The sequence below is a fragment of the Branchiostoma lanceolatum genome, chromosome 6, assembly GCF_035083965.1.
Source record: "Branchiostoma lanceolatum isolate klBraLanc5 chromosome 6, klBraLanc5.hap2, whole genome shotgun sequence".
Lineage (NCBI taxonomy): Eukaryota > Metazoa > Chordata > Leptocardii > Amphioxiformes > Branchiostomatidae > Branchiostoma > Branchiostoma lanceolatum.
The window spans coordinates 11,098,151-11,118,090 of NC_089727.1; the positions used below are offsets into that span (position 1 = coordinate 11,098,151).

General features: G+C 40.4%; 2 protein-coding genes across 2 annotated transcripts; one reads left to right on the top strand and one right to left on the bottom strand.

The window, feature by feature from the left end:
* Positions 1 to 473: 473 nt before the first annotated feature.
* On the bottom strand, positions 474 to 14,736 carry LOC136436559 (NF-X1-type zinc finger protein NFXL1-like). Its single transcript, XM_066430618.1, has 25 exons — positions 14,304 to 14,736; positions 13,607 to 13,789; positions 13,103 to 13,215; positions 12,684 to 12,814; positions 12,252 to 12,321; positions 11,812 to 11,920; positions 11,083 to 11,244; positions 10,535 to 10,635; positions 10,172 to 10,216; positions 9,851 to 9,920; positions 9,430 to 9,488; positions 9,195 to 9,254; positions 8,684 to 8,815; positions 8,334 to 8,424; positions 7,966 to 8,086; positions 7,082 to 7,241; positions 6,341 to 6,432; positions 6,070 to 6,091; positions 5,531 to 5,665; positions 4,765 to 4,931; positions 4,212 to 4,281; positions 3,059 to 3,169; positions 1,670 to 1,756; positions 1,449 to 1,502; positions 474 to 1,070 (listed from the first exon to the last, which is right to left on the bottom strand). The coding sequence occupies exons 1-25, from the start codon at positions 14,584 to 14,586 to the stop codon at positions 897 to 899; spliced, it is 2,802 nt and encodes a 933-aa protein (XP_066286715.1). The 5' UTR covers positions 14,587 to 14,736; the 3' UTR covers positions 474 to 896.
* Positions 14,737 to 14,940: 204 nt separating this feature from the next.
* Positions 14,941 to 19,938, top strand: LOC136436560 (small ribosomal subunit protein uS3). The gene is made up of 7 exons (XM_066430619.1): positions 14,941 to 15,058; positions 15,242 to 15,466; positions 15,801 to 15,895; positions 17,246 to 17,433; positions 17,857 to 17,979; positions 19,498 to 19,612; positions 19,820 to 19,938. Exons 1-7 carry the CDS (start codon positions 15,029 to 15,031, stop codon positions 19,851 to 19,853), a joined length of 810 nt encoding a protein of 269 aa, XP_066286716.1. The 5' UTR covers positions 14,941 to 15,028; the 3' UTR covers positions 19,854 to 19,938.
* The last annotated feature ends 2 nt before the right edge of the window (positions 19,939 to 19,940 follow it).

The window sequence follows — 19,940 nt, forward strand, 5'->3', positions numbered from 1 at the left end:
GTAAATGCGGAAACCAGAATAATACGGATGAGGTAGCTGTTGATTTGTTTGACATTTGGTAGTCATTTTAGATAGAACCTTAGCTGTTATGAACTTCTATTTCACTTAATTACCATAGTTCTGATGATTCAATGGTGCTTTTTCAAATTTTATGTTTTATTGCGTGCCATGTACATAATTACATTGATAGCTTTTATAATGAGCCTATTATACATTTTACAAATAAGTACAAGTTGTAGGCCAAGACCAGCTTTTTCAAAAGCACTTAAGTTAAGTGACGTAACTTCAAAATTGCTTTCCCCAATCTGCCTTTCTCTATTAAAACAGTACTCATTTCCCAAAATGACAATTTTTCTTATAGACTGAACAGCCCTTGAGTGACTTCCTCTGGCAGATTTTACTTCAAGTAAAGGGAAAAGACAATTCACACTTATAAACGTAGCCGAAACGCCAGCTTTTTTTAAAAGCTCTTGTTTTTATGTACCTCCTTTATTGAATAATGATACATGGCAGACAAAATGATGGACCAATTTGAACGACTAGTGTCAAAAAGTGGATGTCCTAGGTGTACTATACTGCCAGACTGTGTTTGCTGTGGATATTTATTCATTCAATAAACATTTCTGAAAGCCTGTGATTACTTATACTACTGGGACAGCAAAAGAATATGGCACTACTTCAAAGCAACACTAAAATACCCACATTTTCAGAGTCATAACAGTGTTGATTTGAATATATAATACATTTTGAATGTCCTACACTGGCCTGGTCTTCTTGACAGATTTGAGCAGGTTTTGCACTTTCTGTTATGTAAGTCTAATATACAATTTCCACTGCTCTACATACATATGTATACTTTTCCTACGAACAAGATTTGTTCCAATCAGTGTGCATTATCAATCAAAAGCAACTTGATACATGATGGCAAACACCAGCGCTGTAACCGTGGAGATGAGAATCGCGAGAACCTTTTTGTCCTTGAACCACGGGATCTTCTCATCGACTTCTTCCCTCTGCTTCCTCTGCCGTCGCCTCTTGTTCATCTTACGCTGGAACTCCTCTAGTTCTTCCTGATTGTGATAGAGAGTGATAGTGAGGTGAGAAGAGGTAATATGTGATACATCTTTACTTGTAAGGGACTATACATGTACACTAGTTTGTTTGTTCCTTCAGACCATTGTAATACCTAGTGGTACATAGGGCAGCAAGTGTCATTACTGTTTCAGTAGCTGGGTATATTTTTACAGGGAGGGGTAAGCTAGCCCTCCCCCCTTAAATGTGTTCCAGGCACCTCCTCAAACACGGGACCCCCACGTGCAGCCGCAACCAAGATGTCACATACACAGGCAGAATTGAACGCTCAACTGTGAGGCTGCTACCAGTTGAGCTACAGGCACATCCCACATCACACACACTAGTACAAGTAGAAAATTATGAGATGAACTGACCTGTTGTTTTTGCTTCTCAGCTTCCTTATGTTTCTCCTTTTCTTGCTCAGCTGCCTGAGACACAAGATGATTATGACAACATTTACTGATATTAAATATCAACACGAGACATCTTTATCACGATGATCAGAATAATAAAAGTTGCAGAAAATGTTGATTAAAGGAAATTTATTTTCAATTACCTGTTCTACACTCTATTCTCACTATTCTGCTACAATTACCTTCTGTTTTTCCTCCTTTACTTGCTGGCAGATCTCATCACATTCCAACGTGACTTCTCCCTTCTGCAGGGCACTGCAGCGCACATCCTATTCATATGAAATATTACATTATATCAAGGTTTACATTCAAACATTTCAGATTTCCCAGTGTAATACATGAGCACTTCTTGGACCATCGGAAGCTAACGTTAGTCATGACCCTTCCATCACAAAGTCATGACACTGCAAGTGTCTTCCTTGTATGACTACTGTACTACAGAAATGTTTCAACCGCAAATTCAAAACAATCCAAAAACCTCCATTTTTCCTCCTACCTAAAAAAAACCCGCAAAGTAAATTAGTTCACAGTTTTAGTGCACAGTTCTCTTTGAACAAAGACCAACACAAATTTTCTAAAGATTATGTCGCTTATGATTTGGTCATGTTTAGTCTACCAAAAGCATGTATCAGTCGGCATTCAAGTTTGATGACATCCAATAATTGTGTCATTTAACATTACACAAGTATCAGATGTCAACATTGCCATGGATATCTGCGGAAAATGGGGTCATGTTAATAGCCTGCCCGACCCTGGCATACCATAGTCTATCTGCTCCCACCGAGATGATTTACAATAGGGTTAACAAAACATGCCAGTGATCATGCAGGGATTTTTAAACTCCTTGGTTGAAGACAACAGTGAACATCAAATCATATGTATTTTTATCGCATCTAAATCACTTATATCTTTTCTCCAGAACCAATAAATGTCATTTGTCCAACAAAACACAAACAACGAACCAGACAAATCTACTACTCTATTCATTCTGTTAATACTGAATGCCTGAATATTAATACATTGTACTAAGTCTTGATTTCACTTAATGGCTGAGATATTCCCAAGGTCCTCCCCATGCAGCAAGCACAACAATTATTCTTCTTTATTCATATGATTGTGGGCTATGGTGTAATAGAGGCTATCAATGCATGGGTAAGGACTCTCAATGTCCTTAAAACTGTGCTTTTCTGAATAAACTGGTTCTAGACCACTTAATTGCAGTACCAGTCCTGTTTTATCCTGTCATCTAAAATTAATTCCGTCTTATGGCTGTATTTTCTACATCTTTATATGACAGGACAAATTTCATTGCGTTTGTCTTTATTTGCAATTAATGTAACTGTATTTAAGTTGATTTAATTTCGCTGGGAAAAGATGGAGTGTTCACCGTGGTTTTAAGTTTGCAGTTGAAACAAAGGGGTAGGTGGGCAGAAGACACAACAAGCATTTTTGCTATGGACTTAAGTTTGTGAAGAGGTTAGAAAAGAACAAACATAAAATCACCGCAAACATTTCTGCATTTACAGTACATGTATATAGTTTCTCGCAGAGAACGACAGATGTGATGTCACCTTCTTCTTCCTGCGACACGGACAGCGGATGTTGGTTTTACGGTTGCAGCTCCCTGGCCCGGGGCAGTTCCCCGCATGGCACACCTGGCTGCACTGGTGTCCACAAGACAACTGGGACAGGAGCAACAGGACAACACATGTTACAACTTCCTCCTCTACCTCCAAAAACATGTACCATCAAGTAATGCAATGTCAATGCATAAGCTTTGATATCAATAACTGATTGAAAATACCGGTATCCTTAAAGTTTTGATACACTACGGCCTTTGATATTTATAGATGTTACATAGGTGATCAAAGCTTAGATATAATTTGGAAGACTCTATTGTACACCACCCCCGTAGGGCTGTCTTACAACTTCTAATTTACTCTTTCAAAAGGTGAAATTAAACAGAACAAGCTTTTCTCTCCCACAAAAAAAGCCTTAGGCATATCTTTTTGTGCATAATGCTGTTATAGGACAAGGTTTGCCAAATTCGCAATTTCACAGTCTAGATATTAAGTCAAAATCTTGCCTTTCGAGTCCCAGTATAACAAACTAAACATAGGTGATAGATGCCAATTGCATTCAAATCATAACATTCAATTGGCCATAGGAGGGCAAGCGGAGGCTCTTAGTAGAGTCTTACACTTTCACACATTGAATTGAATGAAGTGTCTTAATGTATGTATGCACTAGTAGTCTAGTACCATGTTGGAAATCGGAATCTTTAATATCTTACTTTCTGCTCTTCAAAAAAATATGACTAAACAACATTTTTTACGTAGTTAAAGCTATTGCTGCTGTAATTGAGCACCTAGAATTGACCTTTTTACTAAAAAAAAGTTGCACTAAGGAACAAAGTGTTTTGGTGTATCACTAGTAATTACTTTTATGATGGTCCAGTTTGACTGGATTTCTGGTAATTTTACCCAGCCAGCAACATCTCACATGCAAACCCTGACCCAGTATTGGTCAGTTTTACAGTAATTATACTCTAGCCCTGGGGTTAAATGAACATACCTTCTCCTAACTGATACTGCATTGTCTTAGCTGTCAAGAAGGCCACTTCATCAAGAGACCTTTGACATCTCGAGACAAAGCAGCACGCTAAGTATGAATTTACTGCTATAGTAACCCGAACAGGTGTTGAAACAAAGAGAGTGGACAGACCAGTTTGGGACAGGGACTCTGACAGCTTAGGAGAACTCGTCTTGTCTTGTTATCAGCACCTGTCCATTTGCTGCAGAGAGGACAACATTTCTGTGCCATCAGTCAACTGGCAAAAACATGCAGCATGTAAACGTGGCCACGCCATTGAAGGCTATGTCACATGAAACATTGTCTTTAAAAAATATGTCATGAAGGTTTGTTGTCCATTTAATGTGCTAAACAATTTCAAGAGAGCAAACAAAGCAGCAAATCATAACCACAATTTTATCTGCCAATAAAGATATATGCAAGGGTGATGACTGAATTATCATCAGAAGTTTGCAACTACAGTATATATCTCCCCAGGAGGTAACCTCCTTGACATCTCAGTAGAAATGACATTTTGTTGAATTAACATATGTACTGTCAAGGAGGTTATAACCTCCTTGGTACTGTTAGTTACATCCTATATGAATAATACAATTAATCCTGAAAGCTCTATTGCAAGTATACACTTGTCACACGTGTGAAATCAGTATAGTAAATACAACAACCCTGGTGCCCCCCTCCCCACCTGCACTCGATGAAGAGCTGGATGATCTTGCAGTGGCAGGGTTGCCGCACCATCTGTGTACAGGGTGGGCAGTCGCCAGGGTGACAGGAGCGGAGACAGGTGTGTGTACATCCCTCTGGGCGGGGCCGACCACACCCTTCTTCACACGCCTCACACTCTGGACCAGCCTGGACAGTGGAGTCAGTTTACGAAAAATGGATTTTAAGGAGAGCCACACTTCAACATGAACCTGGGTGCACCCCTACTTATTTTGATAGCTATGGTAGACCTTTAAGGTCTACCATAGCTATCAAAATAAGTAGGGGTGCACCCAGGTTCATGTTGTATTTGCTTTACTAAATAAGGCTCAGTTCCATTTAGTTCACAGAAAAGGTATGTGTTATGCCAGGTATTGGTTCGAAATACTAGTTATAGATACACCACCACATCCTTGATTCAAGTGACAAAAAGAATCACATTTTCTGATATTTTCAGAAGTCTTTACATTGTTATAAAAAAAAAGAGTTTGTAAAATCAAGTGTAATAGTGTCCTATGCCTCATATGTAAGCTTTGTACCACATGAAAAGTATAAAAGTACCAATAGAAAAGTCTCTTTCATTGTTGCATCATGCCAACTGGAAGGATTCAACACTCCAAACACATGTCAAGAAGAATGGTAAAAAAGCGCCACCTTTCTGTCACTGAAGGTACTGCACTGTTGCATACAATATTGGCATTTCTGACATCGTCCTTTCAAATTGCTACCTTCTGCAAATGTAAACATACCAGCGATGGGTCATTGCCAGCAATGGTGACCAGATGACATATCTTCTGACAGGTGTGGTTGGTACAGGTGAGTCTCCGCCCACAGGGGCGTCCGCATGGGAAGGGTCTAGCCTGGCTGCAGGGTAAGGGGCTAATCTGCGGAGAACATGGGGTATAAGCTATACTGCACCCTCCAAAATCTAATCCCTTGATATGCTATGGTCACATTTCCAAGCCAGGGCCTGGCTGGCCAGTTTGGGGGAATACTTTTAAAAGTATGAACAAAACACACAAACAAAACAAAAAACTAATCATGAGCATAATTTGTGTATATATCTTGACATGCACTTTTATTTTTTGTTCCCGCAAACAGCATGTCTGGCTTGGAAAATGGGACCATAGCATTACTTAGGCCAGGGGTCACTCACAAAAACAAACCATGAAAATGAATTTACTACACTTTAAAAGAGCAATGAGTGGCCTACAAAATCGCCTTGTTTCACGTTAAAGATTTTGAGATTGACATTTTAAAAACGATTTTACATCTAGTTTTAACTCACCTCATGGCCTCCCACACATTGTCTGGAAAGAAAAAAAAATGGTTTTAAAAAATCACTACAATTTAAGTACAAGCAACAATTTCAATGAAGGAGCGTGATGTGTTCAATGATGAATAAGTGAAACGGCGCTGATTGGTACAGGTATGCAGTACAAGATTTATGGGTATAACACTATAACTACAATCAAGAGACTCAAGTCGGTAAACCAAATTACTTGCTGCAACTTTGAAGAAAATAGAGCAACTGTGTGAAAAAGTATATGGAGCCTTACACAGGGAGAGGTACTTGGCAGGGTGGGCAGTCAAACTTGACCACGGTCAGGACCGGCTGAGGTTCAGGTTCCCATGGACCTGCTCGCTTCCCCTGGTAACAACAGAGACCCACACAGTCAGGGAGATACTAGTAATGCACTAATGATGGGTAAGTGGCAAGGCATACACATACATAAAATAGGCCAGGCATCATATACTATCAACTTTTGTGGAGTCCTTTTTGTTCTTTACTGCTTTAAAAATCAACAAGCTAACACACATACATATACAATATAATGTACATGTAGACCATATTTTGGTTTTGAGTCAAAGACAGAGACTCAAGCAGTCAGGGAGATAATGCTCTAAAGATGGGTTAGTGCCAAGGAAACACAAAAAATAGGCAAACTGTGAACACTATCAACTTTTGTGGAGTCATTTTTACTAACAAGTTGACACATGTACATAAAGTACATGCAGACCATACGTTGGGCTTTAAGTCAAAGAATTACGATTCCCTTGGCGATAAGAATGCAGTCGTGCTGTTTTAATGTTTCTTGGACCCTATTTTTGATTTGGGCCATTAATTAGATTTACACGTACCTTTGAATTAAGAAGATGTAATTGATTCATCTTTGATACTGTTCTGGTGATCTTTCCTTGCACTAACTATAGTCTATTTATTGAAGAGTCTGTGGAATTAACAAAACTTCATTCCCTATGCCTGGATCAAGACACAGTTAAGAGGTTCCCAAACACACCTGAGGTTTTTGTAGCACCTTGACAGCCGTATGGCAGGGGTGAGGACAGATGTGGGAACAGCCAGTCAGCGGTAGACAGCACCTCTGCCGACAGGGCGGACAGTCGTTGGCGTGACAGGGGTGAGGCACGCGCTGGGGGTGGTGGCAGTCTGGAGGCCGTCTGTAAATGTCATGATGATGTTTGTGGTACTTAGTGAAATGGTGTATTCATATTAAAATCATATACTGGGCTCGAAATACTGGGTACATATGCACTTTGGTGCACGTGAAATAGGAGTTGTGCACCTTAATTTTCAACTGAGGGTGCACCTGTGCACCTAAATAGTTGTGTAGGGCTATGTAGTACCTAAATGTACTATTGTACACTAGCACATAGCATATTCTTGACACTTGAGTGTCAGAAAAAATTACAAAAACTTTGTTGCTGTAAAATTTTGAAGTTAGTTACTAATGTGGAATTTCAGATTTGAGCTATAAAGAGACAGTAAGGTTTATGATTAGGTTTTGATGACATTCTGCTTTATTTCATATTGTGCCCTCAAAATTTTTCTGTGCACCTAATTTTTGGTTAGATGCACCAGTACGCCTATTCCTAAGATGAATTTCAAGCCCTGGTATGTTACAGTACTGGATAGAAAAAGTACATGTTAGTGGTCCCTCATAATTAATATCTATGTTTCCAGACTGCAAATTCAGAGCTACAAACCTGGTACATGACCTTAACATTATCATTTGAGAAATACCATCTGATGGTACAAACCTTTACTAATCAGACTGTAAAGTTAAACCTCTGCAGGAAGTAATGTCTATCATCTGCAGGAAAGAAAATACATGGAAGCATGAGATTGAAACACTTATTCCTGCTTGGAGACTGCCAATGTTACCTGCATGGCTGCATGCACTTGGGAGGTCTGGCTCCCTTCTTCCTCCCACAGGGCAGGGTGATGACAGTAGCACCACAGGGACAGGAGATGTTCACTGTCTCATTACAGGGGTAGCACTGGCCTGGGGAGGGGGGCATGCACAGAGGTTAAGGTAGAAACATCGTAGTTGCATAAAACTTGAATAAAGAACTTAACAGAAACAAAAACTATGTGCATGTACTAACTACTCTTAAAATGTATTCAGGACCTGGTAATGGCTTAAGATAACATCACTGATTTTCAAAAGAGAAGTTCAGAACTAATATATATACTTCATAACCTATTTTGGATTAGATACTGGAAATGATGGAAGATAAACATCTTCTGACCTGGATGACACTTTGTTGGACATTTGTGATTCCTGCAGTTCAGGGTCCGGCCACAGTTCTGGTCACAGGCTGGACACTGACCATCACAGCACTGAGGTACAACAGTTTTATATTATGATCATACACAATACATGTTAGTGGTCATACAAATAATATGAATTGTACAACAAAATTTGAATTTATTTTTTTTGGTTTTAGCTACCATTATCTGTTTGTGGTTGGAAACAGTATCACAAATTTGGCACACAGGTGCAAAGACTGACTATCTAATACAAGCCTACAATTAAACAGTAGAGGGACTTTTACAGTATGTTTCTTGGTTATAAGACTGTACACAGCTGTACAAGTACCTTCCTCCGACACTGATGTCGCTGACAGGTGCGCATGTTGGTACATCTGGTCTCACACAGGTACTCCTTGTTACACGGCAGGGACTTCTTCCTCTGCCCACACCGACACGTTTTAGTCGCCCTCTCCCAACACTGGAGAAAAGATGAAGGAGAAAACATGTCATCAATTAAGATGGGTACATACAACATACATGTTCAGCTCTGAATGGTGGCCTGAATAATCTGGTATACAGGTGTTATCAGGAAAGGTTTTGCAGAAGAATTCTTTGTCCAACACTGACCAGTTTGATTTGAAAAAGAGACAACAACCTAGAATCTAGGTACAGTGAATTGGATGATCTTGAACAGAGTATATAAAGTGCCTCATTAAACAATACTTGGCTTTAAAACACATTGGGAAGACGGCATTTTTTTAGTTCAATGTGGAGCTGCTTGCTCAGAGTGACAGTGGTACGTTTGATGAAACTTGGGGTACAGATTTGAGTTAATTTAATGGTACAAAAGTAATCACCTGTCCACAAGGCCCAAAGTGACACTTGTCCATACACATGTGACTACCACAGGCCAGTTCCTGAAATACAAGTATAAGAGTTATTAATGCAGTTAAGTACACTGTATCAAAGAGCACCTAACTTCGCGTTTAAAAAAAAAAAACCAGACCACACTTGAAATAAAAATGAAAACCACTATATGAAAACGAATCTAACATCCCAGCACAGTGATGAGTATCATACACTTCCACTCACCTTCCCACAAGTGTCCATACAAGTTGGTGCATCCTCAGTACAAGACAGATCAGAATACACTACAGAGAAAAAAAATCAAGAAACTGATTATGATTAGTTATGATTTATTCCATTTATAACAACAGCACTTCTCAAGCATAGGTTCCCCATTTACCTGTTTATTTCCTTTATTTCCTATCTTCAAGGCAAAGATGTTATTTACCGTATCATTACAAACTGTTACAACTTAATAGATATCAATATCATAACTAGCTGCCCATAGCAGAACACAGTCTGGGATGAACCATGCAAATTTATCCTTAGACAACTTTCCTTTTCCCAGGTTCCAAAAAGAGTCTTTGAAAAACCAAATATTTAATTTTCTTCTCATTGACTCGCCCTCATCCATACTTTTTAGCTTTATACAGCATGTAGCTCTAACCTGTCTTCCCACATGGACAAGTCCTCTCCCCAGTCCTGGGACAGGGTCCACACGTCGCACTGTGACACACCTTGAAAAGATAGAGACTAGTAAGAACCTTTGTACAAGTACTCTACAGTTCAGGAAAAAGACAGAAAAATATTTCTGCACTCCAACTTTTATTCTATTTGTCTGACTCCTATATCTCCTGTCAATTAACATTTTGGAAACTCTTTCACTTAACAAAGCTCTCCTTAAAATACATGTATTTAAAAAATAAGCCCCAAATTTGCATGTTCACTGCTAAATGAACTATCAAACACTCACAAAAGTGGTGCCTACCTTTTCACAAGTATGGAAACCACAGCTTAGAGCCTTCCCACACACCTAGACACAAACAAGATACATTATTCAACATTGAACATATATATATACAAGTTTGCAATAGTCAAAACTGCACTTAGAGGGAGAGAAAGAAGGCAATGCTACAGATGCATGAGAAACATCTGAAGGATAAAGCCTGCATTGCAAATTTCCATGTTTATTTGCTACATATTTATGAGCGTCCATTTCACACATTACACATTACACATTACAAAGTAGCCCTGCTATGACTACCTTACATAGATACAAAATACAAGATAACCTTATTGTAATTGAAAACCAATGTATAGATTTAAATTCATCAGGACTTGCAGTGACTACCTTGTCACACTGCCATGTTGGCTCAGCACACGGCCTGACAGCTGACTGCTGTCCACACTGACAGGGCTGGGAGCTCTCCTTCCTACAGGGGGGGCAATCTCCTACAGGGGAACACACAGTCAGGCACTAAACATGGTAGCAATTAAGCATCAGGGACTATTTATCATCAGGAGCTATAACAGTCAGACTGAAAACTTACAGTAAGATAGTAAAATGTTCCTGATCTCATATATGAGATTGTAGATGTGGTTGATCCAGGGCTGTCTCCAGCTGTGATTTTTTTGGTCCTACTCATTGTTTGGAAAAACATGTTGCTAATTTCCATTGTTAAATCTGTCATTTTAAGCTCACAAAAATCAATTTTCATCAATTTCATGTCACAAAGTTCCGATTTTTGTGATGGACGGGGTAAAATTTTTTTCTGTCCCAGAAATGAGGGACAGGTCCTGGAGACAGCCCTGGATTGATCTGACAATTATAGTTTCATCATCTTCACATTGTACTTTAAGGAGGTATACTTTGTACTACTGTATGGATTATGGCCTCACCTGCATGACACGCCTGTCCACAGGTGTGCAGACCACAGGGCAGCCTCCTGCCACACACCTGGCTACAGGACCACTCCCGTGCAGCACACCTGCGAGGTTCAGGTGGTTTCTTCCGACAGTAACATGCACTCTTCACCATCTGTGGGCAGGGGGGGCATGGTCCTGCAACAGTCACAAAGTATTTTTTTTTTTAAACTATTATATGCATGTTACAAATTACAATAGTGAGAAATATCCACACGTTAAGGTGTCTATTTGGACTCTTTCCACCTAAAACATAATCACTGGTAATTGAAAAACAGCGAAGATTTACAATGAATTAGAGAAGAACCGCTTTTGCTAACTTGAAACACATAATTTTATACTTATAACCAGAACTTATAACCAGAACCTCATAATGCTTCTTTGTACGATACACATAATCTAGATCTTCATCTTATATCTATCCAGGCAATATCTTAAAGACCAGATGATACTGAAGTGATCTATTCTTCTACAGAAGGAGATGAATGTTGAACACACTACATGTACAGGTACATATAATTTACAGTCAAGAGTCCTGGATTAATGAACTGTTGAAGATGTTACAATCAGTACCTTGAAATACTTAAAGTCACTGTACATCACTGTACACACACAAGAACATGTCATAAATTACTGAGGATCCTCCTCAACAGTATACTATTGGCTGAACAACACCAAGCTATAAATGTATAATGTGCTGCGTACCTGGATGACAGAGGAGTAGACAGTTGTGGCCACACTCTGGCTGGAGTGCACGACTACAGGTCTGTCCACAGGAGTGGGGAACCAACCAGGGGTCAAACTCTGGGTCTTCCTGTTACAGGAGAGAAAACAAACAAGGTGACTCAGCAGATGTACCTATTAATGTATAATTGAACTCATTGCCACCTAGTAGTAGGACTATTATCATTATCATATAGCTTTAAAAAATGCTTACAGCTAGATGTACAAAGGATAGGAGTGACAGGTCATTCAGTGTAATATAACCAGCTGCTGTCGTGCTGCTTGCCTGCAAAGCTGGTGTGTTAAAGTAATGCCGAATGGCCGTAATACTTGCTATAAAGATACAGCTGACAGACAATCATCTAGTGGGTAGAACGTTTTATATTGTCCTGTTCATGTCATGAAGATAACTTTCAACTCACGACTTTGCCACAGAAGCAGAAGTATCTGGTGGGACTCTCGGCCTGACTGTAGTCATGTCTGCACTTTGGGCTGTTCAAAGGGTACAAATGTACATTGTTATATTTGAACATAACCTGTGATGGGTAATGGTATGTACTATAGTATGGGAGTAGATGTACCACAGACAAGTCATTTTTATAGCCCTATATATGATATAAACAGAGAATGACTTATATTTATTTTTTTCGAAATATATAGCAATTTTGGACAACTTTGCAAGATTCCCAAGATTCGTCATGACCCCTCAGTGATTTCTACATGATTAAGAATTAAGTACTTCCTTAAAGAGGAGCTCAAAGATTTGATTACTTTCCCATTAATTGAATGACAACAGAAAGCTCAGTCCAAATAAAGTAAGCACAGCTGATGAGGCTAAGAGCTGCACCACGCACCACTGCCATGGGATGTCCCTGTTAGGAAAGTGTTCGTCTGACAACAGGGACGTCTGTGTCACTCCGTCCCTCACCCACCGCTGGATACACTGCAGGTGCAGCATACACACACACAGACGGCAGTTCCACACCTGCAGGAAGGACGTACAGGAAACTTTGATTGTTACCGCCACAGTTGGCACTTATGTTGATTCATGTAATTATTAGCCAGAGTAACAGTACAGAATGACATATAAGTGACATACAAGCCGTAATCATACTTATTTATTGAAAACAAATTATGTTAAAAACATGTGTCACTCCTCTGTCTTATTCCTTAAAAAAAATAGGTGATAATGCATGTAGATACGAACAAAGCAACAGTACTACTATGTATAAGAATAGATAACATAAAAACTGTACAAACAGTAACCACAGACCGGCTCATTTCTCTTGATGGTGGCGATACAGATGAGACAGACAGCTGCTCCAGAGTGGCATGTCTGCACCAGGTGCTGCTTAACATGGCTCAAGTCTGCGTCTTCCTCAGAACCTAGGATGATAAGAATACGTTAATAGTAGGAATATTCAACTTTTCAGACCAACTACAATAGATGTATGGTAATAACAGAACTGTCATAAATTAACAAACAACACAGATGAAAACACATGATGAAAAAATTATCTACTACATCTGTGGTGAAGCTTTAGGGCCTATACACTGGAGTGTCAAATTCTGGATTACAATCTAATATTTCCCTTGATTCTAGCTAGTCATCTTGTCTTTTCATGCATGTTATAAACTTTTCACACTAGCTTCATATTCTACAGCCAGGACAAGTTGGTTTCTAGTGGTGCACACCTCATTTGCCAGTTACTTTTGATGAAAAAAAAATGTCATTGGGGGGCACATATTTCTAGCAATATAGGACATCTTGTACTACCAAGTGCCTGGTTGTAGGACTGCACGGCAGAACTCAGAATCTTCTCTTTGTCCAGTTCCTCCTCCTCAGATGACGAGTCCTCGTACTGCTCCAGGTGTCGCTGGGCAGACTCCTGCATCTGTTTCTGTGCAGCTGCCATCTTCTGCACAGCTGCGTCATAGTCCAGCTGCACATCACTCTCCCCTAGAAAAATTACAGGGACTTCATACAATGATGGCATGTTATAGATAGCCTCCGTTGCAGACTCCCTCCGCCTGTTTACTTTTTCAAGCTACTGTTTTCTTATTACATATTTTTTCTTATTACTGATACCAGTCCTTCTCGGCCTTCCCTGAAATGGAGGCTATGTTATAGAATATCATTCTTTTTCTACTTCTTCTTGCTATGATGACACAATATCACACTATGTTTTTTTTTTTTTTAAATCTTGAAATTAACTGTGGTAAACAGAGATTGACCGACCACATTTCAAATGTATTGTATTTGTATTTGTATTTATTGACAATGAAAGACAAGTCATTACACTGGGTCAGCCTAGGCAGCTTTCGCTGGTAACGGCTGACCCACAAATGACAATACAACTGACTGAATGAGGACTGGATGGTTGTTAGATGGATGAACAGATGGTTTAATACATTAATCAATCAATCAATCAATCTGTGTTGAAATTGTGAATGAATGAATGAATGAATGAAACCTTGTTTCCCTTGCTCAAAACGCTTCTTTTTCTTGCCCCGACCACCAGACTTGCGCCTGTCCGTAGCGTCCTGTCCCCAGGCTCCTCCTTTCTCCCCCCGCCCCCTGCCCGTGCCTGGACCTCCTCCCCTTGTATCGGTGCGGCCGAACATGTCTCCCCCGCCATGGGAAGGCCACAGGCCCCTGCCCCGGCCGCCTCCTTGAGACCCTGGCCTGTCGGCACTTTCCCCCGGCGGTCTCTTGCCCCGCCCCCGCCCCAAGAACGTCTGGCGAGAAGGGTCCATTGCCTAGCAGTTGTGTTAACTGTAGGCAGACGAATAAGGCAGAAAACATAGAGAATATTGGTTCACCACACGTCAAAATCTGCGTGGCACTTCCTGAACCGCAGGTGTGTGGTGGCAGATAGTGGGGAGGGGATCTCATGGACTTCTACCTATGGAAATACCCATTAGGACATGGGGAAATCTATTTCAAAATATATTTATATTCTCATGTAATACTCTATTCAGATGTATCATGTCTGGTTTTTATTTTAAAAATGATATTTAAATTACACATTTACAATAATTTGGACAGATGATTTGATGTAAAAACAAAAGTATGTCATAATTTTAAAGGTATAATAGAGAAAAGCTCCCATATCAATAATGGTTCCAACCAGTCTGTAATGGGAGGTTATTTGGGGTCGTACATCCGGGGATCTTTCTCTTTCCTCGTCCATCCAAAATGGCGGTCCAGGTTTCTAAGAAGAGGAAGGTATGTGTAATGTTGATGCTCACTTTACGTCCTTAATTTAGGAGAATAAAGACAAATATTGCTATGATATAATTGCCAAGGCATTTGGTTCTCCAGAGTATTAGCTTAGGTCTTGAAAAAGTGTTTTCTCTTGGCCCGATGAGTCGGATTCTGGTTGGTAACATGTCACATTTTGCACCCTAGTTCGTCGCGGATGGAGTGTTCAAGGCTGAATTGAACGAGTTTCTAACTCGTGAGCTGGCCGAGGATGGCTACAGTGGTGTGGAAGTCCGTGTTACCCCCACACGGACCGAGATCATCATCCTGGCGACCCGCACACAGAATGTTCTCGGCGAGAAAGGACGTCGAATCCGTGAACTCACCTCAGTGGTACAGAAACGTTTTGGCTTCGCCGAGGGTACTGTTGAGGTAAGATGACAAAATGTATACAAGTTTACAGAAAATCATAGGCTTCTTTGTGATATAGCAACTATAATTAAACGAGCAGTCATTGAGTTTGAAAGAAGAATTATGTAAAGATATATCAAAATACCAAATTGTCATCATCTTCGGGAATAGGTGGCCAACTTCAACTTATGTCTAAAGTTACTACATGTATCATTTATGACTGATGATAGACTTACTTCAAAACAACAGAAAAATACTCTTTTAATTTTGTTGTAGGTGGACCTGATATATACATGTATTTTTGACATTTAATTATTATAATCTGTTGCTGACAGTTATTTTCCTCCCACTATAGCTGTATGCTGAGAAGGTTGCCCAGCGTGGTCTGTGTGCCATTGCCCAGGCCGAGTCGCTTCGGTACAAGCTACTCGGTGGTCTTGCTGTCAGAAGGTACAGAATTGATCCTTACTCTTCAATACTCACCTGTATGATGATGACCTCCAATAGCATTTATCAAAGGTTCTTAAAATGACTCTTACATGCTACATTAATACATTATTAATTCTTTTATTGCCCTCTTCTATATCACTCCATTCAGACCCTTTAACATTGCATTATGATTACATTCCTTGCAGGCAGTGTTTCCGCCAGAGGGGCGTCTTCCCGTCAAATGACGGCCTTATGTCGCTTTGGACGGCCTGAACTCAGACATAGGCCGTCCTCTTTAAAAAAAAGACATTGAAACTAAATGCCGAGAAATCGGGAAAAAAATACGAGAGGTCGGCATAATTTCTTTGTTTTTCTTTGCTACTGCGGGCGTGGGGACGCTCTATGTCGTTGGACATTCACACTCTTTTGTTTGTTGCTATTGTTAAGCTTGCGAAGAATCGATGTCGGTGCCTTTGGCATACGGTGATCTCATTAAAAACCCGTTTTTCAAGACTCAATCGAAGAAAGTCATCGAAGAAAACAAGGAAAAGAGTAAACAAAACAAGAATTTCGCCCGTGCATTTCAGCCTCTACGTCATGATTTGCCGCGATTCGCCGCGATTCGCCATCATTTCTGACCGTATTCGACACAATATATTCCTTTGAATGTTTTTCCGTGAACATTCTCCATATGTACCGTAGATAAATCGTAATTTTCGCTATGAATTCACATAAGTCGAGCCGCAACCTGCCCCGTCCCTGGCCGTCCGCCATGTTTTTAAGCTCATTGATATGCAAGGTTCTAAGCGCTGATTGGTCCGCGTCATAAAAACCTGTGCTCTGATTGGTTGACGGCAAGATGTCACGTGACCACAGAGCGGGAAAACCCCTTTACACTTCCGGCGCTTCTGGTCAATACAGATCGCATTTTGTGACGATTGAAGCAGTATTATAGCGACCTTCGTAACAAATTGATTTTGAAAAATTAACAAAGTCTTTTCTGATCACAACATTCAGTTACTTTTCCTGGTCAATTAATTTTCGCGGTACGGTCAATTTATTTTCGCGGTACGGCCCTCCCCAAGTGGACGGCCTCTCAGTCGCGGTCTGGCGGAAACACTGCTTGCAGGGACAAATGTATGTATATTACCATAAATACTGAATAACATGCCAGTTTGTGTGATAAATGACATAACAAACTGTAAATGATACTTATATGTTGTTATCCAGAAAAATACATTTAGCCCAACATAGAGTTCAGGGCATCAAACAATACAGAACAAGTACCTTGAAATCATGGCATCAAAATCTTTAACAATTACATGAAATTGATAATAAACTAATTAAAACAAAATCCACATTCCATCGCAGGGCATGCTACGGTGTTCTGAGGTTCATCATGGAGTCTGGCGCCAAGGGTTGTGAGGTCGTCGTGTCGGGTAAGCTGCGTGGACAGCGTGCCAAGTCCATGAAGTTCGTGGACGGTTTGATGATCCACAGCGGTGAACCCGCCAACTCGTACGTGGACTCCGCTGTCAGACACGTCATGTTGCGCCAAGGTGAGGCAAAACGCCTTTTAATTTAAGCTTCAACATCCAGCCCTTGCGAGGTGGGGAACATAAAGTAAGACGATAAAACGCATAGTGAGGGATGGGGTAATTTGACTAAAAGGACAGGTTCCAATTAATTGAGACCCCCATAGCGAAAGCAATATCATGTACAGGAAACGAACAACCATTAAGGTTAAGAGGAATGGTTGTTTTCTGTGGTCAGACTGATTTTACAATATCGGGATGACAAAGAACAGGGAACCATTTATAATGGTTACCCCTGACATTAATGTCAATCCCATGATATTAAATTAGAGCTTGTCATTGTTTAAAAACTTGTTACTGATTTAACAGATTGTTTTACCACCTACACTGACAATCTATCGTCAAGTGTTTGTTCTCCAACCTGTATGTTCTCCCTGCTGTGTCCAGGTGTTCTGGGGATCAAGGTGAAGATCATGTTGCCGTGGGACCCAACTGGCAAGACTGGCCCCAAGAAACCCCTGCCTGACCACGTCAGTATTGTGGAGCCTAAAGACGAGATCATGCCATCAGGTAAATACGACTAAAAACCCAAGAATTTTGTTTCTAAATTCTCAATTGAATTGAAAATTTAGTATTTACATGAACAAAAGCATTCATGATAGCTCTTCATCAGACAAGGAAACTTCCATTAGGAACACTTTAAAACAGTTTGGTAGAAATGTTTTGGGATTACAGTCAAACCTGTCTATAGCGGTCACTCAAGGGACTGGCCAAAACTGGCCGCTAAGAACAGGTGGCCGCTATGGAGAAAATGTCGATTAATTGACCACGAGTGACACATATTTTCAGTACCCACTGAGATACATTTATTCACCGTACAGTACACATGTAAACAGGCAAGGCACATTTTAGAAGTTCGATTGTTGTTCTTTTACTCCTAGTTAGTTAAGAACAAAATACATGTTGCTCAGTTGTCACTTACTGTTCGTTTTCGACCGTTTTCAAACATAAAATCGTGGCGACAATTTTCCTCAGTCTCTTGTTGTGGCTTGTGTTGATCAGCATCTACCATTATGCTAATAGGGTACTCAGAAGAAGGTTGCTCTTTTGAGGGCTTTTTGTCTTTTCAGAAAATTGCAACAGCCCAAATTTTACATCATAGTAGTATTATCCACATTCATTTTGAAGCTTTTGGTTTAGTAATTATCCTCAGTGATACTTTGCAGCAAAATAAATTTAGTATATTATACCTCCGTAACAGTGGTGTCTTCCGTTGACCTTTATGCTGCTACCTATCCAGTTTGTATCAGCGCCATTTTGAAAATTGGGCGAAACACGTTTTAGAGTAGAGTAGAGTAGAGTAGAATTTTCGGTCAGGTAGGACTGTTCCAGTTTAGACCGCTCTTTTGAGCACAATTTGAATGAATTCCCGGTGAAAACGGAAATTGGGCCGGCATTCAAACATTTCACGAACTTACGGCATCAGGTACATGTGTGGATTGTATTTTCCAAAAGGCTGCCATAATATTTGTCCAGTCGAAATGCACAGAAATTGTCAATTTTACCACGATGTACAAACGCAAGCCATGTGAAGAAAACTATACTTGACTTCGCGTCAAACCATGGATTTTCTAACAAAGATAAAACATTCTGGTTTTCTTTATTATGATCCTATCCAGTTGAGGCCGCATAAATTTGATAACTGCGTGAAAAAAATGAAGATTTTGAACCCGACGTGCGGTGGCGATGCGGCTTCTACCGGCGCGCCGTGACCGTTATCGGCAGTGTTACTGTACTCGCGGGACCGAAAATCGTCTGGCCGCGACCGCGTTGGACAGGTGGCCGCTAAAGCCTAATTCTTAATGCTTATGCCAATGGGAAAAATCCAAGGGACCGACAAAAAGTGACCACTATGGGCAGGTGGCCGCTATGCAAAGGTGACCGCTAATACAGGTTTGACTGTACATGTACATGTGTCGATTTCGTCAAAGGAAGAACGCATCCAAATCACACTGAAAGAGAAAGCCTTGCTCTGTCAAATGAACACGGTGTTTACTGATATATTTGTGTGTGCAATTTCTAATCCAGGTCCATCATCCGAGCAGAAGGGTGAGAAGGGTGCTCCGGCCCCAGCTGCCGCCGCTGCAGGTGCACCTGTCCAGCCAGGTGCAATGGGGGCACCAGCCATGGGCGGGCCTCCTATGTAAGCTGCTTTTCCTTTCGATTTCAACATGTTCTGTTGTGTCTATCTCTCAATATTGGTGACGTTGTTGTGTGCGTATTTGGTATTGGAAAAATAGACTTGTCTTGTTGTGTGGTTAGTAGAGTAATAATGAGGTGTAATTTCCTGATGTTGCTTTCACCTTTAGCTCACAATTTACCTGTTTGTTTGTTTGTTTGTCTTTCCCAGCTGGCACCAGGAGGAGATGCCACCACCTCAGTAAACAGCAAACACCTGGACAAGCAGTAACACGAGGCTGCTGAGACTTTACCAACTATGGGAAAATAAAGAAAACTATCTTGTCTCAATG